The sequence below is a fragment of the Maylandia zebra genome, linkage group LG4, assembly GCF_041146795.1.
Source record: "Maylandia zebra isolate NMK-2024a linkage group LG4, Mzebra_GT3a, whole genome shotgun sequence".
Classification (NCBI taxonomy): Eukaryota; Metazoa; Chordata; class Actinopteri; order Cichliformes; family Cichlidae; genus Maylandia; species Maylandia zebra.
In genome coordinates, this window is record NC_135170.1 from 17,207,493 (window position 1) to 17,234,771 (window position 27,279).

The following is a 27,279-nucleotide window of genomic DNA, read 5'->3' on the forward strand; positions in this document are numbered from 1 at the left end:
TGATTGTTGTTGTTGAGACTTTTTTATGTCTCAATGTTTCATAAAACAAATGTGTAAAAAAAAAAGTTCATTTTACAGGAAAGGATTGGATTCTTTGATAAACAGCTGTAAATTTGTTATAACAATACTGGGGTTTTTTTTGTGGCAACTGTTCAAAAAAATGTGGATGGTTATGAAAAACACGCTATGCCAAAGCCCCATCCAGTTTCCAGTGCTTCACATTTAAAGTAAAGGAAAGGGCTCGTTTGCTCATAGATACTGATGAATATGACACATTTCTTTTGTTTGTGATCAAAGAAAGTATGACACACATTCTGACACAGAAGAAGAATAAAATGCTTTGTATGTTGAATGATGTTCAGTGCTCGTCTTGACTGGATTTTGTTTTGAAAATTTCAAACAATTACATTTTTCTGAAGCTGAGATTTAAGTTCAAGCAGATGGAGGAGGAGCCCTGCGTGTAATAATTTCACAGAACTGCAACAATGATTAACTACAGGCTACTCTGAGTCAAACTTTGTGCTTTGCCTGAACACAGTTCTTGCAGCTCTGGGCTGGTTATTGAAATTCAAGGTGTGGGACAACGCTGGAGGGGGTGTAAGTTTACTGGGTGTATAGAGTAATAAATGCAGTAACTGTGCAAGAAGGGGTTGATATCAGGTAGGGCTTAAGGTCAATATAGACATGTATATGTGTGCATGTGTATTGGTTTGCTTTGCGACTGCACTCTGGGCTTTTATCTGCTTTGTTTGCTTCCTTTGTACAGCTATGGCGACCGATTCTTCCTCTTTAAGGATTGGAGTCGTAGGATTTGGACATCTAGGTCGGAATTCCCCTTTTAAATCCCAGGCAAACACTCTTTAAATTGCTGTATATTATTTCCTGAAAGCATGTGCATGTGTGTGTATGTGTGTGCAATTTAGGTCAGTACCTAGTGGAGAGGATCAATAAAGATGGACCTGCCCTCGGTTTGACTCTGGGTTTTGTCTGGAACAGGAATTCTGGCAAGCTCAGTGGTTTAGTCCCCTCTGAACTCATACTCGGGGATCTATCGTCCTTTGCAGAAAGGTGCAAACATGTGCATAAGCATTAAAAACCCACGTGCACACAGCATGATTGTTCTGTGCACACGTGTTTTTATGTATTAAATCAGGAACGCTATAAATGTACTGTATTTATCTTCGGGAATTTCCCTTCTGAACTTTGAAGAATAATCATTGTGTGTTTTGCAGGCGATGCGATGTGATTGTTGAGGTGTGCCATCCTCAAATAGTTAAAGAATTTGGGCTCCAGTTTCTGTCTCAGTCTCATTTCATGGTGAGCTACTTCTGATTTTGCTATTTCAGTGAAACAGCTAGTACATTTCTTTGTTTGTTTTTTTGATAGATTCTTCCAATGTTATATTTTATTTATAGTACTTGACAGATTTTATTTTAATTGACTGATACAGTTTGATTTAAATCTGTCATTTTTATGATTTCATACCATTAAATCATTATCAGGCTGAACCACTGATACGAGGCAGAATGGGTCCATCCTTTCATGTTGTTTACAACAAAATTGGACCCTACCATCTGAATGTCACAGCAGAAATCAAACCTCATCTGACCAGGCAGCATCTTCTTTTGACTAATTTTGGTGAATATGTTCAAACTGTGGCCTCAGTTTCCTGTTCTTAGTTGACAGGATGTGGTCTTCCGCAGCTGTAGCCTGTCTGCTTCAAAGCTGTGCATTGAGAGATGCTCTTCTGCATATCTTGGTTTTAACGAGTGGTCAGTTGAGGTACTGTTTCCTTAAGGTACTGTGAGCGTACATAAAATGGACAGAATATCATGTCATTCGACTGTAAACAATCGCCATCTCGGTCCAGCTGAAGGTTATTAAATGTTCTCCTCCTTGGAGAAAAGTCCTCCACTGTCCTCTTCACGGACCCCTCAAAAGTATTTGACTGTTAAGCACAATTCTTTCTCACAAACTACTCATTCCTCACATAGAGAAACAAACTGTTAATGTTAATCATAACTTTTACTCAACCATCAGAAATAGGATGGCAGAGAGAGCATCTGGCTATTTAAATTGGCTATTTGCTTTGCAAATAAGGAAAATGCTCATTTCTATACTTCAATGTTCACTTTTTTGCAGACAATAGTCTTTCATATGCTTCAGGATTAACCCCAGCAAAGTCTTAATTCACCCTCATCTGTTTTTGATACTTTCCAATTAACACTTCTCAGTCACAGACTGGATTTAAATGCATAAAAGACCAAGCACATGGTATCTCCACTGCAGCTGTGACTATGAAGCATTCTGCAAATCACATTTTAAATATATCTCCACATTAATATTTGAAGAGTTTCGCATGTACACGGGCGTTTGGTTTGATAGCGTTTGCTTTGTAGATTTAAATTCAATAACAGGTTCAAAATTCAGAGTCGACAGACGGTCATCCTAACCCACAAACACTTGAGAAGTCAACGACACTTCATCATTTGTTTTGCACCTTTGTTTTTCGTTTTTTTCCTCCTCTAGGTGGGCTCTCCATCTGCCCTCGCTGATCCTGATCTGAACCAGAAGTTGAGTCAGGCTGCTCAGAAGTATGGCAGGACTCTCTACGTCCCCAGTGGTGCATTATGGGGAGGCCAGGACATCCAGAGGCTGAATGACAGTGGGAAAATAAAGGTAAAACAAGGATAGTCCAGTGTTTAAAACCATGGAAATGAACATAAGCGATTTAATGTTGCTTTTTCCTTTCATGGTTTATTTTTAGGCTTTGTTCATCAGAATGTCCAAGCATCCCTCCTGCTTTCGGCTGACAGGAGACGTCCTCACTGACTGGACGGAGGGAGAAGGCAGGCGTGTTTTGTTCAGAGGCTCCATTGCAGAGTTGTGCCCACTCGCTCCTAACAATGTGAACACCATGGCAGCAGCAGCAGTGGCAGCAGGGACACTGGGCTTCACTGGTGTCCAGGGAGAGATTGTGTCAGATACAGCGTGAGTGCTTCTAAAAGTCGGATTGTTTGTTTGAAACCATCCTGCCTGCATCTTCCAGCTTCATGTACCTTCATGCCGCAGGTTAAGAGACTACCATGTGGTGGAAGTGGAGGTGACTGGGCCTGATGGTTTCTCAGTACACACAGTGAGGAGGAATCCAGCCAAACTCGGGGCTGTTACTGGCAGCGCAACTTACAGCTCTTTCTGGAATAGTTTACTCAGTAAGTCCTAAATGACTGCCAAACACTTTCTCAGTGAATCTGATGTAAAGCACTCTGTGTCACCCTTTTAAGGTATCTATCATGTCAACACAAACACCTCCAAATTGTACTTAAGCACAGCAAACTCCTTAAAGTAGTTATAAACAGGGATGAAATGCTCAGAGCTATTTTTAGACCTGGTGCAGTGGGCCTTGTGTTCCTCGTGGTGCAAGACAATGCCTGACCTCATGTGTGCAGAGCGTGCAGGCAGTTCCTGGATGATGAAAGCGGTGGTGATTTCATTTTTTGTTGTAATTTTAAATTCAGGCTCCAAATGATTAATGGCTGGTTTCCGGTGACCGTTGTTGAATCATTTCGCTCTCACTCAATTACTCATATTAATATCTTATGTGTGGTTTAAGTGTTTCATTAATTTATTCCATAATACACACACACACACACACACACACACACACACACAACACTATTACAATGGTGAGTGCTCATATTAAAGTATAAAACTGTAAAAGTATTCAGTTTTACAGTTTTTTCGATGGCTTTTTATGACGCTAGTAAATGCACATATATTTATTATAGTCATCTCCAGCACATGCACCATGAGAATAAAGGACCCATGATGACACCTGCTGCTCAAAGCTTTCCTTTCCAAGAGGAAAAGAAAGAAAGAAAACTGGCTCACAGATGCCCTTAAAGGCCCTAAAGGAAGTTTCTCTTAGTTTATGAACTTGGGAGCTGCACCGAGGCCAAACATAAGATATATGGGGATTATATTAAGTGTGATAGCATCATAGGTCCTCTTTGAGTGTGGAGTACGGTGTGTTTCAGTATGTTTTTCATGTGAAGACTCAGATTTTTACATTCTTGTTTTTCTCAGTTTGCAAAGGTCACGGGGGCAGAGTTTACCTGTGCTGAAACAGCCAAGCACTTTGGAGGATTACCTACAACGGAAGAAGAGGATTCACTGCAACATTTCAGCTGATCTGAATGATTTATGAAGGAGATGCTGTGTAGATAAGATCAGTATGTTACAAAGAAGCAAATCTTTGGATATATTTGTTCCAATAAACTGCACAAACACAATGAAAGAAGAGCCCGTTACTGTTTATAAAACACCAAACAGGTGTATATAGATATTTAAATTTTATTATATGTTCATCTGGTGCAAGATTGTGAGAAATGGAGTGATAGTGACAGTATACGGCTGGCAAAACCATTTCCTTTTTTCCAAAACAAATACTCAAGACATACAGTAGCTTGTTTTTCAGCCCTTTCTCTCTGTCAGGTCTTCTACCTGTAAACACAGTTTCCATCTTAGGACACAGTACCCTTTCCCCTCTGTCTTACCTCTTTTCATTTCACAAATAAATACTTGCTGAAACAGGCGAACCAAGGAATAATCTCCACACACAAGCGCGCACAAACACAGTAGGAGTACAGTGGACACACTGTGATACTGTAAGGCACACAAACAAAATGAGAACACACTCACACACAAGGCGATACCATTCTCCGAACGAGAGCATTTTCAGCATTATCAGTGTGTGCTCTTCATTTTGTTTCTATTTTGAGAGGTTATGCAAAAAACAAGGCGCGTGAAAGAAAGAAAAGAAAAAAAATGCTACAAAAAGGTAGAAAGTCAAGTGTGAAGCACTGTATGGTTGTCACATCATGTGGGGCACGAGTGAAAACGACAAAAAGAACAGATGCTCTTTCTGGCTCTTAATGCATAATATTGCTATGTGGGCTTTTTCACAGGAAGCTTCCCGTTTTGAACTTGTAGAGATGGTAAGCTGGTAAAAAAAAAAGGAGAGATAAGCTGTTCTCCCAGCCCTGACCTACGTTTGAATGAAGTATAAAATCCGACTCCACAGTTTGCTGTTAATATTAATGATCCTCTGTTAGATCCACGTTACTCACTGTTAGTATTCTACAAAAATCCAGCAATCCTGATTTGTTTTCCTATGTGTTGATCTGTCAGTTAACCTTTTTCCTTTTAAGTTGCTGCATTTACTTCACAAAGCAAACTACCGGTCACACTGCTGGTGTAACTGAAACAATACCAAAATATATCAAACTGACAGATACTGTTTTTAAAAATTCTGAGGTACGCACAGGTTGGGAAGACACTGACAGTAATGCATTTTGTCACAACATGCCAATATTAAATTCGTCACACGCGTTCACGCAGCCACAGTCGTCTACACGGACAACTTGAACCACAGATAAGAGTTTCACTAGTGAGGTTTAGCAGTAGTGCGTCGGTCTCAGTTTTTCTCGCTCGTCACCTCGTCGCCATTCCCGTTGGCCCCGATGATGGCGATGGACTTGTTTTTCATAGGCAGCGTGTAGGGCTGGCGGATGTTCACCTTGTCCTTTTCGGCCTCCAGGTCCTCGTCGTAGCGCTCGTCATCTTCGTTGTCTTCAGCCTCGCTGTGGTGCGGGGAGGAGTGGCGGGACAGGGCTGGAGATGGTGGCACTGAGGCTGGTCGGGGGTAACGGAAACCGGCGGTCTGAGGACAGGAGTGAAAGTATTAAAAACATAAACAGGAAGAGGACGCTTCAAGAAAAAAAATAAAATAAAATAAAAAAAACCTCACATTTGTTTTAAATACTGTGTCTATTAAAAAAAAATACAAGTTAACTTACTTGGGCTGTATCCTGAGGTTCATATATGAAGGTGTCAGGGAAGGCTTTAGCCAGGGCCATGTGGCGGGCAGCTATATAATACTAATGAAGAAAAGAAGGAGAAATTAAAAATAAATAAATAAATAACTGTTGTAAAGATTTTATCTGTGAGACTCGTTGTTGCAAATAGTAGAGAAATACACAAGAAACTCCAAAGAAGGAGTTTCTTTCAATAACTAAAGAACTTTAAGTAAAATCTAGAGCAAGGATCTGATCTGATGTTAGATGGTGGGCAACACACAGCCCACTGAGCTCAAGAAGGCCGACGAGTGAAACTCTCCTGTCTGTCAGTCTAAAGAATTTTAAATACACATTTAACTCCTGAGACATAAGAAAGAGAAGTGCAATTTCAACAATACATCTCGTGATAAAGAAAAGCCTGTCAGTGCGTCTCTTTGGATTAAACCATAAGATATAAATGTGCAAAATCACAGAAAAAGTTCTGTTCATTCATTGTGTAGACTGTTCAGTTTTGTTTTGTTTTTTAAATGTGAACCAAACGTAGAAGCATACATTTCTATAGTAGATAGTTCCTTGTTTTTTCTCCTTTTGTCATTTAATTGTTTATATATTACTCAATTACTTTTGTAGTATGAATGGCCACGGGGAGGACTTTAACAGCAGGAAAAGCTCAAAAATGTATGCCCCCCTTCACATTTTCCAAACCTGCCAAAAAGGCTGAACTGGAGCCTTTGGCCTTATGTTTGACACCCCTGATCAAGAAGGAAAACAACAAAGACAATGAAGGCCGAGGGGTCCAGAGATGTGCAACAGGATTTGTAATGTTACCCTGCCGAGGTATTTCCAGTCCAAGAGATCGCTCAGACGTTCAGTGCGGTTCCTCTGGATGATCCGTTGGCGGCGGCTCTGCTTGCAAAACTGGAACAGGAAGGAAGTGAGCTGGTTGCATGACTCGTCCACTCCCCGACACCTGCGGTCCAGGATGTAGATACCTGCAAAGCGAAAAAGCAGCAGTTTTTCCTGATTATCTTAAAAAGAGGACTTCTTTTGAAAAACAGTAGAATTTAGAAGAGAAGGCATGAAGATGCACCATATGCCGTTGGGTCTGCTATGTGTTCCTCCATGAAACAGCCAAAACCTGACAGGTTAGTGGAGATTGATGGAATTCCCATGACAGTGCACTCAGCTGATAAACAGGGAAACAATAATTAGTACTTTTATATTAATACACACATAGATGCATCTTGTCAGCATGAATGAATCATACCAGGTGTGTAGCCCCAGGGCTCATAGTAAGAGGGAAAGACGCCAAGGTGGCAACCTCTTACAAACTCCTCGTAGTCCATTGGAAGAAGAGGAGAGGTGGATGAAAGGAACTCGGGATGGAAGATAATCTAACAGATGAAGAAGAAATTCAGTGTTACAGACAGATAGGGCACACTGCCAGAACCAGCAGCATGAGGGGTAATTCAGATTGAGGAAAAAATAAAATTACAGAATCATGCTCACAACACTTTTTTCTTTCAGGTGCGACTATGATACCTCACAAACTAAAAAAAATAAATCAAAATAAATTAACAACTTAAATCCCAGAAAGGCGACAGGGAATCTTCCAGCGGTCACCTCCTGTCACGTGACCTACCTTGACCCGGTCAGCAGAGCTGTTGAAAAGGCCAATGCGGCGAACACAGTTGAGGATGGGGTCGCTGCTGTCCTCCAGCATGTTGTGAGTGCAGATCGGAGGCTGGCACTGTCTCTGAGTGGCAAAGATGGCGCGCTTCATGATAGTGAAATCCTCTTTGTCCAGCATCTTCGACACATCTGGCAGCTGCCCACTGAAGAAAAAGCTCGAGTTAATGTTAAAACGAAACTCACAGCACAAAAAAAACAAAAAATCAAATAATTAGCAGGTTTGAATTTAATAAAACCAATAAGATTTCAACATTTTTACAAATTCAGGTATATCCAAGTTTAATGCATACCTTTATTGGGGACTATTTATTAGGAGATATTTGTTGTAATAAGCTGGGTGTCTAATACTTTTTACATCTTACAGTTTTTAAGAGGCAGGATTAAAAAGGGGTCGACTTACACCAGAAGTGACTCATAAAGTTTCTTTCCAAAGCGCTCCTTCACAGTCTGAGCAGTATCCCTGCCAGGGACAAAAAAATTAAAAAAATAAAATAAAAATTCAAATCCATTACTCCTTTAAGTTCAAAATGAATAACTACATCTTTAAAGAACCTCACCAGAGCTGCTTCCTGACTGCTTGGCCCTTCAAGGTCTCCACATTGAAGTTGTTTGTCCGAGCTGGCATGATGAAGAATGCGATCACTGTCACGTCACTGTGGTTGACCTTTGATGGACCATACAGACACTGGAGTTAGATTTTGTTTTATCTTTAAAAAAAAAACAAAAAAAAAAACACCTAGGATTGACCTTTCTCCTTCCACATCTGTGAACACATGTGCACATCTGTGAACACAGCCACACATACGTACTCTCAGTAGATAATTGAGTCTGGCTAAAGCCTCCAAGAAGATGTCGGCTCCTTTGTTGGAGAATTCGTACCTCCCAGCGATGAAGAGGAACAAACACTTGTCCAGGTTGAAGTCGAGGTGTCTGATGGTCAGATGGTCACCAACATACAATTTAAAAAAAAAAAAAAATACACAACTTGATTTGTCACTTCCCCTTTCTGGCTAAATTCATTAACTTTTAAGCACTTTACACACGCTGTGACGTGCGGACTAACCCATAGAAGTGTCCCCTGACAAACTCCTGAATCCGACTCTTGCTCTGAGCGTGGAGGTTTTGAAACTCGTGCATAGCTGAGAACTTCTTCACGTTGAGCCCGTTGGGAGTCACGATATCTGTGGAAGCAGGCAAAGCATAAGCATGCAGTAGAGAAAAGGTGATGATTTGATAGTCAGGTAGATTAAAAATCTCCAAAGCATAATTAATACTCGATATGTATAGTTCAGGCTGAAGTAGTTTTAAAAGAGTGAGTAATTTAAAGTGGAAAAAAATATTACTATGTAACATTTTTAAAGTGGTTTTTGGGAAGCTGTTACTTTTTTGTTCTTAAGACAAAATGAGTCATGATTTTTAAGGATTTTCTAAGGGTTAATTTAAAATAATACTACACTGAAAGCATTATATTATATATATTATATTTTACATATTCAGACTTCTATATTCAGAGTATTGCAGGGGGAGCTGGAGGCATGCTGCCGTCTTACACACACCAGTCCACTGCTACACACCTGGTTTCCTCTTGAGCAGGTGTTCAGCCTCAATGGCAGTAATTTGAGACACCGTGGTGAAGACGTGGGCACAGTGTGCCGCTGCACGCTCTATACAGTAGCGATGGTAGATTTGTCGATCGCCCGCTTCCTTGTCTACATTGAACTGAACACAGACAGACCACAGAGAGTCTATAATGTAGTCAGCTATTTTTTGAAATAGTTCATATTTATATTCATATAAATCACACATTCAAAGCCAACAACTGCTTGATGGCATCTTTATTTATTTATTGAACTGATACTTAATAAAAAAGCAGCTACATACCTCTGCTAGGTTGTTATAGAAGTCCACGTTTCCAGCACACAGGTAGCGCCCCAGGAGTGTAGCATGTGTGGTGAAGATGGTTGCCACTGGAAGCTGTCTCTGTCTACACAACACCAGCCCCAGCCCTGCCAGCCACTCATGGAAATGGGCCACAATGTGCGCAGGCTGCTCACACTGGGCTGCAAACTGTGATTTGGAAGGAAAGAAAGGGTTCAGATTAGTTTAATATGCTGCTTTAAAGAGCCCTTTAAACTGCTGGAGGACCTACAGATAATCCATCTTTATGTTTTATGCCCGTTCTCATCAGCTGTGTAGTATTAAGTCTGAGCTGCTGACCTCTCCCAGAAGCCAAGCGGTCAGGAAACCAAACAGCACCGCATCGTTGGCCTCACGGTCAAACCATGGCACGCCAATGGAACAAAGCTCCCACAGCTCGCTCTTCCAGGAGTCTAAAGACCAGGCGGTGAACGCGATATCAATGAGCACAACGTAGGGACTACCTTCAATAAGCCAGCGGCCAAAGTAGACCTGTAAGAAAACAGACAAGGGCGAAAGGGAGAAAAAAAAAACTGGTTAGTCCTTCTCTCTCTAACATAACGTAAGTGAATGACTTCTATGTCTTTACAAAAATGTATTCCAGTCTAAGAAAGCCTGGATTGAGTATTTCTCGTTGTTAGAATTGCAATTCATGCTGCTTAGAACGCAACTAAAGTGGAATAGTTTAATACACTAATGCCAAAACTAATGATCTAAAATTTGTACCAGCAATGAATAAACCTTTAAAAACACATCATCTGGTAATCAAATCACCATCTTCAATTCTTAAAATGACATTGAGGTTCTTACGTTCCTTCAGCCTTATTTAGGCTGCACAGAACCATGAACAGGCAAATTATTTCCCCTCCTCCCACTTTCCACTGCTGGCACCCTGCCCCCACACCACTTGTGCATCTGTAAGCAACCCTGGGCCCCATTCATTCAGTGTCCACAACTACTACCACTACTACAGTCTTTAGCAGGTCTGAAAAATTTGTTATTTAACAAAGGTTGCATGAAAGTGCATGAAAAACAAAGACATTGCATGGGAATTGATAGGATAACTTTAAATTAGTCAATCAAATGATAATTAACTGTGAGCAGCTCTATAAAAGCAGACGTTTTGCCAGTTTTGCTTGTCTGGAACATTCAGGTATGTGTTAACAATCCCTCAATCATCCCATGAGTGGAAAAGCAAATTCCCCTCAAGGTCAAACTGTTCAATGAGCCATATTTGTTGAAAACCAAACACAGCACGTCAGCACAAATACCTCATACTGACTGTCAAGCACGGCAGTGGAGGACTGATGATGTGGGCTTATTTGCAACCCCAGGACTGGGGCACCTTGCAGTCATGAAGTCCACTATGAACCCGTGTGTATATCAAAGTATTAAGGGGTCAAATGTGAGCCCAAATATCCGATAACTAAAGCTTGGTAGAAAATGGGTCCTGCAACAGGACAATGATTACAAGGACGGCAGGAAATTTGTGGCTGAAAAAGAATAGAATCAATGCATTTTCTTAGCCCAGTCAGAGTCCAGACCTGAACATGATGGAAATACTCTGGTGGGACATTAACAAAGAGCTGCATGAACTGAGGCAACCGTTTAAAGAAGAGTGGATCAAAATTCCACCACAACCATGATCAGAGACTGATAATGTCAAACAAAAAACAAAACAATCCCTAAAAGTTACTGCTGCTGTTTCTACAAACTACTGAGTCACGGGGTGCACTCTTTCCCCCCCCCACACTGCTTCTGCAAAATAACAATGGCACAGTGAATATGTCATGCACTGTTGTTCATCAGGTTGTATATAAATTATTTCAGTATTTAGTAAGAATCAATAGATTTTTATTATGTTCTGATACCGGTACATAAAACCTTAGACGTTTTGTTTGAAAATGGGAGGGTCCTGGGATGATACCTGTAATCCACTGGGCAAAACTAAACAAAACTATCATTACAAACCAAACTTTCAGACACACCGAGTGTTGCTGGGACACCCTTATTAGCAATGTAACATAAGTAATGTTATCTTCAGATGCCTCTGCTGTTGAACCACATATGCACACAGAAACAAAGAGCAGAGGAGAGGGAAGGAACTAGTAACATAATATGAAACATGCAAATTCAGTGTTGCTGCAGCCTGCTTTTGCTCTCTTCTTGTCCCATCAATTGTGGCTGAAAGTAAACCATACAGGCTTTACTGACCTGGCTGCACTAACCCCTTTAAAAGCGTACCGCTACCAGTCCTAACCTTTTCCCACAACTCCACATTACACTCAGAATGACACAGCACAAAGCTTTAGAAGTATCACACTCCGTCATCTATTTCTGGAGCGCATTTGTGAGAAAGAGAGAGACAGAGAGACATCGATACAACTTCTAACCTTTGCGGGGGAAATGTCACTGGGTTTTGAGTTGTGGTCAAGGACAGAAGGCTGGGCAGAGTGGGAGTGTGTCAGATGTAAAAGATGAGTGAAAGATGAACTCTAATTGGGCGTTAGAGCGCACATTCACTGCATGCATACACAAATAAACTATTAGTACCTCAGCCACGAGTTGTTAGGATGACTGCCCGTCAGTGGATCGTATAAATTTAACTCAGTGTCTGTGTGTGTGTGTGTAGGGGTGTTTGTGTTTTAGTTTACATATGGTAGTACCTTACACCCACTGGAGTTCATCTTGTCAATGGTCCGCCTGAGTGCGGGGTTTGTGGGCTCGATCAGCTCCACCTGAGTGCGCACGTTGCTCTCCACATAGGGACCCACCAGGAAATAGTTCTCCCCCCATTCCTCTGAGGTCAGACGGGCTTTGGTCTGGATGACGGTGTAGATGCCTCCAACTTCACACATAGAAAGATATAATGTGATTCAACACAAACGACATTGTCTTTTGGCATAATTTTTTTTAATTATCTTCAAAAACCACCAAACACTTGCCTTTGTTAGCAACCTCCCAGGCTATTTCAAAAAGGACGGCATCCTCTAAATCAAACTCCTCGTCCCATTCCTCCAGTCCTGACAGGGACGTGACAGACAGGCTTCGAGCCAGCGGCATGCTGGGTAAATATAGAAGACACTCCGCTGAGACGGGGACACCTTACAACCACACACACACAGACACTAAACTCCTCATCTTTGATAAAAGCATGTCAAGTTTTTTAATACGTTGTCTAAATCATAAACAAAAGCCACTCTTAATCTTTAAACTTCACCAGGTTAACCTCAAGCGGCTTCAATGAGCAATTTCCTCTTAACCAACATCTCCTCACATAGCTATATGAAACCTTTACGCTTTCATTAAACAACACACCCGGTTGCATCATTCTTACGACATTACACAACTGGAATCCAAACTCAACATATCTCACTTCTTTTCACAAGTCTCATTTCCACACATTTCACCTCTTTCCCTGATATAAGATAAACCTGCAGCTGCTCTCACAGGAACCAAGCGCCTGGTCAAACAAACGCACTAAAGTGTTGAGTAACAGTAGTCTATCTTCAGGTTTCCTTGGGTCACCATCTAATAGAACCACAGGGCTTCTTCTTCACACATGCACAGAAATGCACATCACTTTGACAGAACATTTTATTTCCAAGCACTCCTGCACCTGCATCATTAGTACTGGACATTTAAAGGTCAGTCCTCTACTTTGAGTTCAAAACCGGGTGTTCTGTTCCTGCTTGTAGATCTGATGAAACTTCTGGCACAAATAATAATAATAATAATAATAATAATAATAATAATAATAATAATGGATTGGATTTATATAGCGCTTTTCAAGGCACCCAAAGCGCTGTACAGTTCCACTATTCATTCACTCTCACATTCACACACTGGTAGAGGCAAGCTACTGTAGTAGCCACAGCTGCCCTGGGGCAGACTGACAGAAGTGAGGCTGCCATATCGGCCCCTCTGGCCAACACCAGTAGGCGGTAGGTGTCTTGCCCAAGGACACAACGATCAGGACAGAGAGCCCCACAAAGTGGGGAGAGCCATGAGAACGGATAAACAGATAAGGACAGTGATCAGGTATAAACTTGATCCTGTAGCAAATGTTGCTGATGATGAGCTACTGTAAAAAGCAATCAGCTGATGTTCATGCATGCAAACCAATAGCCTCTTCCACATGTTACAAAAATCCTGTCTGCGCTTTGATTTTTTTTTAAGGTAATTTTTTTTTTTGCTGTAAGGAAGAAGATGATACTCAAATTCCAGCGTGTTTGCGCTGAGCTGCTACTGATAGCACTGAACACAAGGCTGACCCCGGGCACTCACAGACGGAGAAGCCTTCAAGTTGATGACAAACCAAACACTTAAGCTTTGCATAAATTTGCCTTCTTATTTTTTGGATGTAGCCCCTCGAAGATTCTGTTCTGATTGTGTTTTTATAGCGAGATATGAAAGGTCCTCAGTCCATCATCACCATGCTTTACACCGATCCTGAGCGTAAACACCTTACTGCTGAATTAAACTTTCTCTGGAAATCCACATGGGATTCCCCCCGGCTCTGTGAAGGGGTTCCTATCTGCCTAGGATTTCATTGTAAACCATCATCATCATCATCATCATCATCATTACCATCGTGACCTTGCTGACGTCCCTTTTAGTGAATAGAGTGGTTACTGCTCAGCAGGTCCACATTGCTGGGAAAAGGGCACAATGTCCCAAGACAGGCACGTCTTGAGACCCCAGGGAGCAACAACACGTCTGTGTGCGTGTCTATCGTGAGTTTCGGGGCGAACGTGACATGAAGCACCTACTGCATCACTGCTGCGGAAAAACACAGACGTCGCGTCCTGAACCGATGCGCGCACGCCTAGGATGTATTCTATTATCACCGGGCAGGCTGAAATAAAGATGTTCACTTACCCTTCAGTTTTGTCCCAACTTCACGAAGATGAAGCACGCATTGGCAGCTGTCGCAGTCCGTCCATAAAAATAATAACAGCGCAGAGTGAGAAGAAGAAGGGGGCGGCGGCGTTGGTTAAATGTCAGCGATTCACATTGGCCCGGTGCGCTCGGGTCGTGCGGAGGGACGGGACGCTCATGGCCTGCGATGCAGGAAGGAGGCTGGGTTGGTGAGCTTGGAGTCTCCGCCCACACATTATTCATGAGCTGCACTCCTATTGGCCCCTGGCTTCTCCGTGTCTCCGCCTTTTACATAAAACACCACAGGAACTGGGTGTTTTCCTCGGCGGGGACGTGCGATTGGCTGGGAAGTGGTTAAAGAGCTGCTGTTATTGGTGAACGAATGTTTTAGCCGCACACAAGAGGGGAGTCACGTACAGCAGGGAGCTTTTTCTAGTTTCCTGTGAGAAGGGGGAGAGCCAGAGCTATTTATAAGCTTCTCAGAGGGCTATAGTTTTAAAAAAAATACAGTATGACTAGAGACATTCGTGGACTATCCTACCTATGGAGCTACTTAGAGGTATCAGATTAAAGTAAAACCTTGACCTCTCCATCCCTACAGTGAAGAGATCCAGTGGCTCTGTTATGCTGCGGGCGGATATTTGCTGGCATGTTGTTGAGAGAGGGGTCAGGGCAAACGGACACAGAGTAGTTCTGAGTGATCACATTGAACTTACTAAAAAGCATTTATAGTCTGATAGGAGTGGTCTTTTCCTGGACAGCAGTGCTCCTCCACAGGGAGTCACTGAATGGTGTGATGAGAATGTGAATCATATGCTATGGCCTCCACTAGATCCCAGCCACCACCGAACCCCTGTGGGAGACACTGGACCAGTGTGACGGTGTTCTCCACCACGCCGAAAATGATCTCTGCTGCCACTCTATAAATGTTGCTGCACACAATGAAGGATCTCAGCTTTCTTTAGGAATGCTGTTTTCCTATGTGTACAGTAAGAAACCGTACTATATGTATAGAGTATATTACTCTAACTGCAAAAGATTATTGGAAAATATTAAATCACTGCTATAATTCTTCTTTTGTAACTTCATTTAAAATAGTACACAGTAGTAGTGTATTGTAAATGCGAATACAGTAATAGTACTGTAAAAGATGCATTTAAATGCCAGTACTTTACTGTAAGATACAACAAATTCAAATTTTATTTGTCACGTACACAGTCATACACAGTACGATATGTAGTGAAATGCTTGGACAACTGCTCGTGACCTAAAGAAAACAAAAAAGGAAAAGGCTATGAATAAGATAGGAAATAAATATGAAAAATTAAAAAGGGTAAATTTAACTAGGAAGGAATAAAATATAAATTAAGGTTAAAAATGAAATAACTGTACAACACAAATTAGAATGAAGGGTAAATTTAACTGGGAAAGAATAAGATAAAATATATAAATTGAAAATAAGTTGAAAATAAAATAACTGTACAACAAAATACACAATATAGAACTATATAAGAATGTATGAAGAAATATAAATATATATATACACAATAACAGCAGCTGTACAAGTATTAACTGGAAATGAAGAATGTAGTGACCAGTGTTGTGCAATCCATAACCTTTTCCCAGCACAAAATCATCAAACCACCAAAATGGAGAAAATATTTTGACTATAATGTTCATATTTTTTAGCAGAGCTCCGAGGACGCTGGAAGAACCAGTACTAAAAGTGTTCTGCTGGCACGTGGTAACCTTACCCTTTACGAAAGCCACTTTACGTTTTTCTTTCATCTGTAGATTAGTACACTTCCTCTTGTCAAATAATTTCCCCCAGGGATCAATAAAGTATTCTGATTCTGATTCTGATTCTGATTCCAAATTGTGCAAAACAGCTTATCTCCAAACTATATTCTATTGCTCAATAATACATCTGGAGCAGTCATAGTTTAGAAAGTATAGTCTTGATTTAGTCCAGTCCATCACGTATTCGCTGGATGAGACTGTTGAGTTCAGATACAAGTGCAGACACTTTATCAGCCATTTCCTCCTGCCATGAGGATTTAACAGTTTTTATTAAAAGTGAAGTCATTTAAAGTGACAACACATATTATATATTCAGTCTGTTCTTATGAGTATATAAGAAAAATAAAGTAATTTATATCCATATATAGGCATGCATTAACTATTTAATACGTGTATAAGCATGCATGAATAAACAATTAACTAATTTGCCAATTCTAACTCAATTATACTACTTAAATGAATGAAGCATGCCAAATATCTATTTATCTGTCTATCTAAAAAAAAACAAAAAACAGGAAAGACGGTTAAAAAAAAGCAAATTTCCCTCCATTACTACTACGTACTATCCGACGTCATTTTGCCGGGAAAACACCGTCTTTTTCTTGCACTGGGTTTAGTCGAGTCGCGCTCAACTTCCTCTTTTATGCCGTTAGGTTTCCGCCCATTCTGTGACGTGGTTGGCCATTGCTTTATTTCTTAGCCTGGTATCTAGACGCAAAATTTCCGCGCGTTCGTCGGTGAAAGTTTGCAAATCAAAGAAGGGTGGCGGGAGCAGTTCTCAGTCCGGTTCTGTTGTGAGGAAGTGCCATTGTTAGGCGTTTAGAAGTTAGAAACGCAGCAGCCACTGATAAGTTTTCGTGGCAGATTTCACGGAAGGATTGCTTCTACAACTGGGTAAGATTAGCCCGAGGGCGCGAGACCTGTATGTGTTTATACCCGCGCGCTAGCTTACTGCCTTAGCTCTTACAAAGAAAAGAAACGTCCGTGTACCTTGTCATGAGGCTTTACTGCTCCATTATTGAGTGTCATATAATTTCATACCTTCCAGTCAAATGTTACATTTGAAAGTACGCCACTGACACGTGGATGAATTATCACAAATGTAGAGGTGAAGGGGACAGAGACCTGCACTGTTTGGATGTTAGGCTAACTGTGTAGTGTGCTGTGTGGAGCTACAAGGTGTGCGACAGCACTCACAGTAACATGGCAACAGGCTGTGCGGTGGGAAGGTTGTGGATGACTAATAAGCACCAGTTTGTTTTACTGTGTTTTTGACGGTCGGTGTCGAGACTGCATGTGTTCCCTTTTAAACTGTGTTCTGATATCGCTCCTTCTTATTGTAACTCTATACATTCTACCTTTCACTTGTAAATACCCTCCAGTGCAGCTATAATGAGTTATTACTGAAAGCATTGCACTAATTTTATCTGTCACTGGCCTACATTACATATTTACTCATTATATGAGTATACTGATACAGATCAGGAGTAATATAGACTGAGCAAAGAGTCATACTTACAGGATTTTCCTTGCATAAACAATTTTGGTTCATTTCTGTTTAGAAAATGGTTAGAAGAATATGTTAAGTTAACTAAAACTCATTTTCCTAACTACACTTTGACCGCATGAGCTTGCACATTTAAGTGCTTAAACATATTACAGACTTTTAACCTCCAAGTTTGTTCCATAGATTTTTACCAAGTTTTCTTTAAATCAGCTTGCAGGCATGGATCATAAACGACACAACGGCAGCCGTCTCATGGGTGGTCCATCCCAGGCCAAACGGGGTAAAACAATGGGTGAATGGGAGGACAGTCCTTCGCAGTTTGAAGAGGAGTTGTCCATGTTTGAAGAAGCAGATATGGATGCAGAGGAAATGGAGGGGCAGGCGGGACACGATGTTATTCCAGTAGGTCAGTATTAAACTGCAAAGCGCACATTCACAGGTGATGTAAATGTTCTCATCACACAGGAGGAATTTAATGAGTTATTTAGTGACCTGTAGTAAAGTTACAGATCCCTCAAGCATGATAATTAAATTTCTTCTTCCATCCTGTCAGGTGACCTTTTCTCAGCAGACCTAAACCCTCGCTGGCGACGTCCTCCTGCCCCCTCACTGGACCCATCATCTGATACTCTGGTGTTCCAGCAGATTGATCTGGACTACTATTTGGGTAATTATCAAATATAATGTTTGTCAAAGCTGCTTTTGCTCTAAATTTGAGTCCCAGAAATATCGACCTGGCGAGCTTGTAGCATGATATGAAAACATCCGAGCTGACTTACAGTTATATCAACCTTTCAGAGCATATTCGTTGTTGCTTATGAATATTGTGGTGTGTAATTTGGCTTTCAATGGTTTTGTGTCATGCAGGGGAAACGGTAGCGGGCATGCCCGGTCAGTCGCAAGGAAAAGTGCCAATCATTCGGATGTTTGGTGTAACAGACAATGGCAACAGCGTGTGCTGCCATGTTCACGGCTTTGCCCCTTACTTCTACGTCCCTGCTCCAAATGGTGAGTGCTTGTCATCATGTTGACTTTGCATTTATGTGGTATACTATGTTTCCTCACTATAAATAGCTTTAAAGTAGCTGTTACAGTTGTAACCTCTTCTCTTTGTTCTGAGCTGTCTAATTTCTGCTTTTAGGGAGAAAATAATAAAAATGTAATTCATGCTCTAAATCTAATGTTGCCCTCTGGTTGCTTTAATTGAAAAGGGTTCATGTCTGCTCACCTGGTGGAATTTAAAAAGGAGCTGAACTCTGCTGTCCTGAAGGACATGCGCTCCAATAAGGACAATATCTCAGTCACAGTGTTGGCTGTGGACATCACCCGCAAAGAGAGTGAGTACAAGTTTATTATTAAGTGGAAAAAAAAAACAAAAAAACAGAGTCTGTGAAGACAAGCACAAATGCAGATGTGTATTGTGATCAAGGTCTTGAACCTTGTTGGATAGCAACATTCAGTAATACATTAACTTTTATACTTTATTACTGTGTGTTACAATCTTATACGATTATAAAACAAAATGGTGTTCATTTGAGATGAAAACGTCACTTATCCCTCTTTTTGTTTTTGTTTTTTGTTTCTTTCTCACAGGCATGTATGGTTACCATGGGAAACGCATTATCGATTTCTTGCGGATAACCATGGCGATGCCTCGTCTCATCGCCCCCGCAAAGAGACTGCTGGAACAGGGCTTTAAGTTTGCCCATTTCCCTACCAGCAATTACCAATCCTACGAGGCCAACATAGACTTTGAAATCAGGTGTGTGTGCTTAAGAAAAAGGTACAAAATAATTTGGAAAACATGGTGGAGAGATGAAAATGACCGTTATCGTTTAAATACACAAAAGGAAGCTGTATCCTTTTTTGAAAATACCAAAAGAAACCGAAGGTTAAACTTATACTCACTGTAGCGTTTTGTTGATGCAAAAACACTGTTGAAATCCCAGCATTGTTAAAGTGTTCAAAGGAAGCCATTTATTGTAATTAACGAAGTTATGTGGATAAATGTTGTATGTAGAAAACTGCCAGTAAATTTAAAAAAACAACAACATTGTGTCTCTTTAGACTGTGTGTGTATATGTTCATGCATGTGTATGTGTTGTCAGGTTTATGGTGGACAGCAACGTGGTGGGTTGCTGTTGGATTGAGCTCCCAAAAGGGAAGTACAGAGTGCGCGAAGAGAAGAGCACGGGTAACACGAGTTCTCAGTCCCCAGGAAAGGTGGGTGTACAATCTCTCACGATGTTACCTTGGTCACTAGTTTAATTTCATGTTCGATCGTGCGGTTTTAATGTTTTTGTATAGGTAAATGGTGTTTGTGAACTTTGCCACTCTTGTTCTTTTCCTCCAGGCCTCCTTGTGTCAGTATGAGGTGGATGTGGGATGGAAGGATCTGATAAGTCACCCCGCAGAGGGAGAGTGGCAGAGGATTGCACCACTCAGAGTCCTCAGCTTTGACATAGAGTGCGCAGGAAGAAAAGGTGCTTTGTTTACACAAGAATTCTCTGGAGTTCTTACTCCGCGTTAGAATAACTGTTAAAACGTTATTTAAGCGCATGACCAAGGCTGGTCTAACTTGATGAAAATCAAATGACTCTGGTGTTGCCTCTTTACTTCCAGGAATCTTCCCTGAACCGGACAAAGATCCTGTGATTCAAATTGCATCTATGGTGCAGCGTCAGGGTGAAACGGAGCCCTTCATTCGCACAGTCTTCACCCTGCAGTCCTGCGCCAGCATCGTTGGCTCTCAGATACTGTGCTTTACACAAGAGACGAAGTTACTGCAGGTATACACGTGTACACTTAAAGCAGTGAAATGCATACATAGTTTGATATGGTTTCTTTGTTTCCTTTCAAGTCATATTTTTTTTGTTTTGTGTCTGTATGAGCAGAGCTGGGCTGAGTTTTTGAGGACTGTTGATCCGGACATTATTACTGGCTACAACATCCAAAACTTTGACTTTCCGTACTTGCTCAACAGGGCAGCTGCTTTAAAGGTTAGATGGAGCTTCATTTATTTTAGTCCACTGACAAAGCCTGAAATATTCTTGAAAGATGAAGCTTCAACATGTATATTGACGATTTAATGGAAAAACCTAATTGCTCACTCATTCCCGTGTTTATCCACTAGGTGATAAATGTTCTCTCATTTTCAGGTGAATTATTTTCCGTACTTGGGCCGAGTGCGAGGCATCAAATCAGTTTTGAAAGACTTGAATTTTCAGAGCAAGCAGATGGGCCGCAGAGAAAACAAGACCATTAACATGGAGGGTCGTGTTCAGTTCGACCTGCTGCAGGTCAGTACTTTCTCTTTCTGTGCAGGTCAACAAAGACATGCGGTACATTTTGTATTTGGGAATGTTGTTAGGGGAAGACTGAGCTTTGAGTTGGTGCCTTTTCTTTCAGGTTCTTCTCAGGGATTATAAGTTGCGCTCATACACATTGAACGCTGTGAGTTTCCACTTTTTGCAAGAACAGAAGGAGGATGTGCAGCACTCAATCATCACTGATTTGCAGGTAAGATCAAGACAGCCTTGTTGGGAATTTAAAAAAACTATCTAATATTAATTTGTTTTTCCCTTTCTTCCTCTGTCACAGAATGGAAATGAACAGACGCGCCGTCGTTTGGCAGTCTACTGTCTGAAAGACGCCTATCTGCCCCTGCGCCTGCTGCAGAAGCTAATGTGTGTGATTAACTACATGGAGATGGCCAGAGTGACCGGTGTGCCTCTCACGTACCTGCTCTCACGAGGCCAGCAGATCAAAGTAGTCTCTCAGCTGCTGCGACAGGTAACAATGCCGAAGCGAACATGGCTCCTGCATTTGCATACCTGGGATTTGGAAACTGAGTGCGTGTTTATGTTTAGGCCACAAAACAGGATCTGGTAATGCCCGTTGTAAAGACAGAAGGAGGCGAGGACTACACTGGAGCTACTGTCATTGAGCCAGAGAAAGGGTAAATGCATCTATGTTTGTGTCAGTCCACTGTTGTCTTCACGTGTTACATCTGCAGCCTTGTCATGTAATTTTCTACCCTGCTCTCTTCCGTGTAGATATTACAGCCTTCCCATTACCACATTGGATTTCTCCTCCTTGTATCCGTCCATCATGATGGCTCACAATCTGTGCTACACCACTCTGCTGCAGAAAGGCTCAGTGGAGAAACTGGGGTAAGCAATTTTCTTTTTAGGTGATCCTGTGGTGTAATGGTTTATGCATTCTCCTAACAAGCAAAACTCAGGATTCAGAGATTCTGAGATTTGCATCCCTTTGGGGTTGTCTCAGGACAGAGAACCAGCGTTAAAAGTCAGCCAAATAAAGCATGCAGACAAACAAGCTTAATGTGTTTTGTCTACTTCCATTGAAAACTACAAAAATTATATTGAACAGTATTCAAAGGGTCATGTGAAACTAACAAAGCAATTGAATTTATAGGTAGGCTTCTTTAGCTAGTTTAAGGCCATTAACCAAGTTAAGATCAGAACAGTTGTGCACGATGTGAATTCACTTTATTCATGCACTGTTTATATTATATTTGAGTGAAAGCTGAGTCATTAACCGATTGTATGTGTTCAGCCTGGCTCCCGAGGACTTCATCAAGACTCCAACAGGCGATCTCTTTGTGAAGAGTTCTCTAAGAAAGGGACTTCTCCCAGAGATCCTGGAAAACCTGCTGTCTGCCCGAAAGAGGTTTGAATTGTTTAAAATCAATCACAGAAACTGTTTGGACTGGAATGACGATCTTCCAAAAGCTGTAGAAGAAGAGTTGAGTTGGAAATAGTTGATCTATGAGTTCACAACCTGTGTGATCCCACCGTCTGTCTGCAGGGCCAAAGCAGAGCTAAAAAAGGAAACAGACCCCTTCAAGAAGCAGGTGCTGGACGGCCGACAGCTGGCCCTCAAAATCAGCGCGAACTCTGTGTATGGCTTCACGGGGGCCCAAGTGGGCAAACTGCCCTGCCTAGAGATCTCACAGGTCAGCGCTTTAGATCGGATGACTTGTTTTGGACATCAAATGTTCACAATTCAGGATCTGCAACACTGCATTTGTCAGTCTAAACCAGGTTGCCTTCATTAAACTACTTTGCACAGTACTTTGTATTGTGCACAGATGTAAACAGAAAACATCAGAGATGTAGGGCAAAGATTAGTGTTGAAAAAGAAACCACAGAACAGGTGGAGAAAAATGTTACCCTACCCCCCCGAAAAAATACAAAAACAAAGACTTTCTGTAGGTGATAGCTGAACTACAGTGATCTTAGTTTCAGGCTGTTTTGTGAGAAGATCTTTTCCCTAAACATCAAAACTTCTGACCTGCAGTGTGGCTGAAATGCTAAATGTTTTTCCAGCATCATTGGTAATTTAGTGATTTAAATGCATTGAAATATTGCATTTTGTCTCATCCAGAGTGTCACTGGTTTTGGAAGACAGATGATTGAGCAAACCAAGCAGCTGGTGGAGTCTAAGTACACACTTTCCAATGGCTACCAGGCTGACGCCAGGGTGAGCCCAGTTATGAACCAATCTCTTATTCCTTGATGATCTGATGTATCAAAAACACTTGACACGTTATATGTTTTGTTGTCCTGTTCAGGTAATTTATGGAGACACGGACTCTGTCATGGTAAAGCTCGGAGTTGCAACAGTAAAAGAGGCCATGGATATCGGGAGAGAGGCGGCCGAGTGGGTATCATCCCATTTCACACCACCCATCAAACTGGAGTTTGAGAAGGTACCGGTTCAGTCCAGAAATGTCTTCTCCGACTTCTCTACATGTGCACTGCTTAAAACACTTGGTCTCGATATTTTTGTCCTGTTAGGACAGATGAGCCATTGTGAAACAGTTTCAGCTGTTTTGGTGCAAATGAAAGTGACAACTAGTGCATGCCAAAGGCAGCAACAAGATGGCCCCCAAAAAGAGAAGTGGTTTTTCCAGGTGGTGGTCACGGTCTCTCCTCTTTCCTCCTGACTGGTTTTACAGTCTGTTACACAAAGCACACATAGAAGATTCTGAGCCCAACAGCAGCACTGTCATCTGCTCCTGGAGGAACAGGCTTCATGACCATGGTATAAGGGTCTGACAGCTTTTACTGTGACCTTTGCATGTAGCCCAGTGGCGTGCAGCTTGAGTGGTATTTGCCGGGGAATGACAGAACTGGCAGATCCAAAAACGGCTGAAGAAGCTAAAGTTGCTTCAGCAACATTTGTAGTATGAAGAACAACTTCATTCTTTGACCAGTGTGTTTTGGCCTGTAGACTCCATCAGGATCATCAAAAATACATGTAGGAAAACTGATCATATACAGTACATCCGGTACGCATGTCCACCAGTTCACTCAAATGCATGACTGTGGAAAACTTTCTTTTGATTGAGGGGGAAAAATGTAAATACCTATTTGCTACCAGTGGAGCAACAGCAAGGATGTGCTGGGTGCAAGGCCAACTGGGGAGCGACCAGTGTAAAAATGTGATGGAATCATGTTTGTCTGTCTTGAAGTTCTTAGTTTTGGTGTGAATGTAGTTTAATAAATAACAGCTGCAGATCTATTTATTTATCTTTTATATCTTGTAAATATTTGTCTCTGCATTTTACGCCCACTTTATTCGCTGCAAATACAATCTAGTCATGCCACGACATGCGCTTCATACCGTTCATGCTGCAAATGTTGCTGGCGCCTCAACATCGGTGCAGGTTAAATGAACAGACTTGCATCCCTTAAGCTGAAATAATTTTGCATTATGCTGTGATGATTAAGTGTTCCCCTTAATTTATTTAAGCAGCCTGTTATGAATCTGGTTAAACACTGTTATGAACGGCAGTGTGACTGTATGACAGAAACATGCAGCTGCAAGGCAGGGTTCTAGTTTTCAAACCTCAAATGTGATTCAAATGGATTAAGATGAGGTGATCTGAAGATCTTAATGTTCAAAAAGCACTGACCTATTACCTGAAAAACTGACTCTGCAAGATAATAAAGTCCCGAACAGTTTTGTAGCCTGTTGTTGTCACTGAAGCAGGAACTGCCCCCCCAACTCCAACAGGGGGCGCTCATATTATGGCTTTATTTCATGATGCAGGTCTGTGTTGTGAATATAATTGGCCACATAAAAATAAAAACAAACACTACAAAGTTCACTTTCACTTTGTGATTGAAAATTAGTTTGCATTGAGAGTTTGGTTAATTTGGAATGACCTTCATTATTTTACCTTTGCTGTGGTGCATATCAGATAATTAGAAAGATAATTAGATGGATTTTTTCTTTTTCAATTGTAACCAAGCAGTACAAGCCAGCAAGTAATTTCCAGTATTTACCAGATTCGCGCTGTTCAGCACAGTCCAGGACTGTGTGTCATGTTTCAGTTCTGCTGCCCGATGTTTGGCCTTTTGCTTTCTGTATGTGTCACGGTCTTCCTCTATCCTGAGTCCTAGTGAAGGTCTAAAGGTGACCGGGGTTTGCAGTCAGGTCCTCTTAGCTTAGACCTGATGCTTTCAAAGAGCTGTTGTATTAATTATGTCTTTATTAATATTTCACCAGGTGTACTACCCATATCTGCTGATCAATAAGAAGCGCTACGCAGGCCTGTATTTCTCCTCCAGTGCAAGCACGCATGACAAAATGGACTGCAAAGGTATTGAGACCGTCCGCAGAGACAACTGCCCTCTGGTGGCTAACCTCATCAACACCTGTCTGCAGAAAATCCTCATAGACAGGTAAACGCATACTCTGGCTGCACTCAGTTTATTTTGTGGAGTCCAGAAATAAGTCATGATTTCTAAACTTTGGACTTAATTTGCTCAGCTCTGTCTTTGACAGTCTGGTTGATTATGAACCAGAGATGCTGACATGGCTTAAAAACAACAACCAGAGCTGTTGTGATGTTTCTTCAGGGATCCCCAGGGGGCCGTGGAACACGCCAAAGAGGTGATCTCAGACCTGCTCTGCAATCGCATCGACATCAGCCAGCTGGTCATCACCAAGGAGCTAACGCGCACTGCCCAGGAGTATGCTGGCAAGCAGGCGCACGTGGAGCTAGCAGAGAGGTCCGATTGGTTGATAACTAGATACCAAGATGTCTTCCTTCAAATAAGATGTTAGAGAAAAAAACGTTTAAGCCTTTAAATCTGATTTACAGGATGAGGAAAAGAGATGCAGGTAGCGCCCCCAACCTGGGAGACAGAGTCCCATATGTCATCATCAAGGCTGCGAAGGGAGCAGCGGCATACATGAAGTCAGAGGTGTGTAGGGCGTGTTGATGTTTCATCTGTTTCTTTCTTAGTGGAAACATTCAGCTTTGATAATGATCCCCATACCACATTTCCATTCAGGACCCCATCTACGTGCTGGAGAACAACATTCCCATTGACACACAATACTACCTGGAGCAGCAGCTGTCCAAACCTCTGTTGAGAATATTTGAGCCCATCCTGGGAGAGAGCAAAGCGGAAAGCATCCTGCTCAGTAAGTCAGCACACCTGACCAAGTATTTTAACATGTATGGAAAATACAAGTTTAAAAAAGTTAACTGAAATAAAAATAAGAACTAGACTTTCCAAAAACCGTTATTGTGAACATAATCGTAAGAGGTGTGATGTGTTACTGTGAATCTTATCGTTGCTCTTTGGTGATGTGTTTCAGAGGGCGACCACACACGCTGTAAAACTGTGTTAACCTCAAAGGTTGGAGGCCTCATGGCGTTTGCTCAGAAGAGAAGCACCTGTATTGGCTGCAAAGCTGTGCTCAAGACAGATGGTGTGTGTGTGCAATTTCCACCTTCTTTACTTCAGCTGGTGTTTTGGAAAATGACAAAGCTGGAAGTTTTGCACATAACATGTAATGTGCATCTTTGCAGCGGCCGTGTGTGATTTCTGCAAGAAGAAAGAATCTGAGCTCTACCAAAAAGAGGTAAAGTGGCAGAGCAGAATAGCTCTGCTCTATCAGAGTGTCGGGAGATAAAAACAAAACCAATAAAATTTAGGTCTGTCTTAGTGCATTGCTAATTAGTCCACATTATCACCACAGATCTTTCACCTGAATGCGCTGGAGGAGCGTTTCTCTCGCTTGTGGACTCAGTGTCAGCGCTGTCAAGGCTCACTCCATGAAGATGTGCTGTGCACCAGGTGTGTATATGAATGACATGATCATTTTCATGATAACGGACAACGGTTGATTGGTTTGCAGCAGAATTACAATAACGCTGTACCCGCTGTCTCCTCTGCAGCCGGGATTGTCCGATCTTCTACATGAGGAAAAAGGTTCAGAAAGACCTGGACGACCAGAGCAAGCTGGTGTCTCGTTTCGGATGGTGAGGGAGACGCTAGCTCGCTGCGATCGCTCATGTGCCTAATTTCAGACGACCTTTCACTGTATTTTCTTTTGTTAAAAAAAAAAAGAAATGCATATATATGACTATTTTTTTTTTTTATGTTTTCTAATATGAATAAATGACAATAAGTAGAGTTTTGTAAAATAAAATCAAAAAAGAAATTGTGGTTTTTACTCACTGAACATTTAAAAGGGAATCTCATTAGAAGTGATGAATCAACACGTCAACAGCGTCACATCTCCAGTTTCTGAATGACCCTGTTCAGCTGTGTACGTACTTACACACCCGAGTCTTTG

General features: G+C 41.6%; 3 protein-coding genes across 5 annotated transcripts; 2 read left to right on the plus strand and 1 right to left on the minus strand.

The window, feature by feature from the left end:
- The first annotated feature begins 510 nt into the window (after positions 1-510).
- On the plus strand, positions 511-4,311 carry aspdh (aspartate dehydrogenase domain containing). 2 transcript variants are annotated; one of them, XM_004573709.3, is made up of 8 exons: positions 511-660; positions 767-823; positions 924-1,068; positions 1,233-1,317; positions 2,530-2,679; positions 2,768-2,991; positions 3,073-3,212; positions 4,087-4,310. In XM_004573709.3, exons 2-8 carry the CDS (start codon positions 769-771, stop codon positions 4,122-4,124), a joined length of 837 nt encoding a protein of 278 aa, XP_004573766.1. In that variant the 5' UTR covers positions 511-660; positions 767-768; the 3' UTR covers positions 4,125-4,310. The 2 variants fall into 2 exon arrangements, with proteins under 2 accessions (XP_004573766.1, XP_004573767.1); XM_004573710.3 differs by having other exon boundaries at positions 519-597; positions 4,087-4,311.
- gys1 (glycogen synthase 1 (muscle)) lies at positions 4,308-14,531 on the minus strand. 2 transcript variants are annotated; one of them, XM_004573708.4, is made up of 16 exons: positions 14,349-14,531; positions 12,413-12,571; positions 12,134-12,315; positions 9,768-9,959; positions 9,432-9,617; positions 9,125-9,269; positions 8,614-8,731; positions 8,360-8,480; positions 8,108-8,214; positions 7,951-8,010; positions 7,501-7,693; positions 7,126-7,252; positions 6,949-7,044; positions 6,687-6,850; positions 5,859-5,939; positions 4,308-5,722 (listed from the first exon to the last, which is right to left on the minus strand). In XM_004573708.4, the coding sequence occupies exons 2-16, from the start codon at positions 12,528-12,530 to the stop codon at positions 5,477-5,479; spliced, it is 2,136 nt and encodes a 711-aa protein (XP_004573765.2). In that variant the 5' UTR covers positions 12,531-12,571; positions 14,349-14,531; the 3' UTR covers positions 4,308-5,476. The 2 variants fall into 2 exon arrangements, with proteins under 2 accessions (XP_004573765.2, XP_014269832.1); XM_014414346.3 differs by having other exon boundaries at positions 12,413-12,531; positions 14,349-14,530.
- Positions 14,532-16,827: 2,296 nt separating this feature from the next.
- On the plus strand, positions 16,828-27,144 carry pold1 (polymerase (DNA directed), delta 1, catalytic subunit). Its single transcript, XM_004573706.4, has 27 exons — positions 16,828-17,042; positions 17,866-18,061; positions 18,209-18,322; positions 18,523-18,663; positions 18,867-18,992; positions 19,249-19,417; positions 19,764-19,878; positions 20,009-20,138; positions 20,278-20,444; positions 20,550-20,654; positions 20,814-20,954; positions 21,064-21,174; positions 21,256-21,447; positions 21,525-21,613; positions 21,711-21,827; positions 22,234-22,347; positions 22,486-22,633; positions 23,065-23,160; positions 23,252-23,389; positions 25,195-25,370; positions 25,548-25,700; positions 25,793-25,895; positions 25,986-26,118; positions 26,296-26,409; positions 26,510-26,562; positions 26,680-26,777; positions 26,879-27,144. The coding sequence occupies exons 2-27, from the start codon at positions 17,875-17,877 to the stop codon at positions 26,964-26,966; spliced, it is 3,318 nt and encodes a 1,105-aa protein (XP_004573763.1). The 5' UTR covers positions 16,828-17,042; positions 17,866-17,874; the 3' UTR covers positions 26,967-27,144.
- The last annotated feature ends 135 nt before the right edge of the window (positions 27,145-27,279 follow it).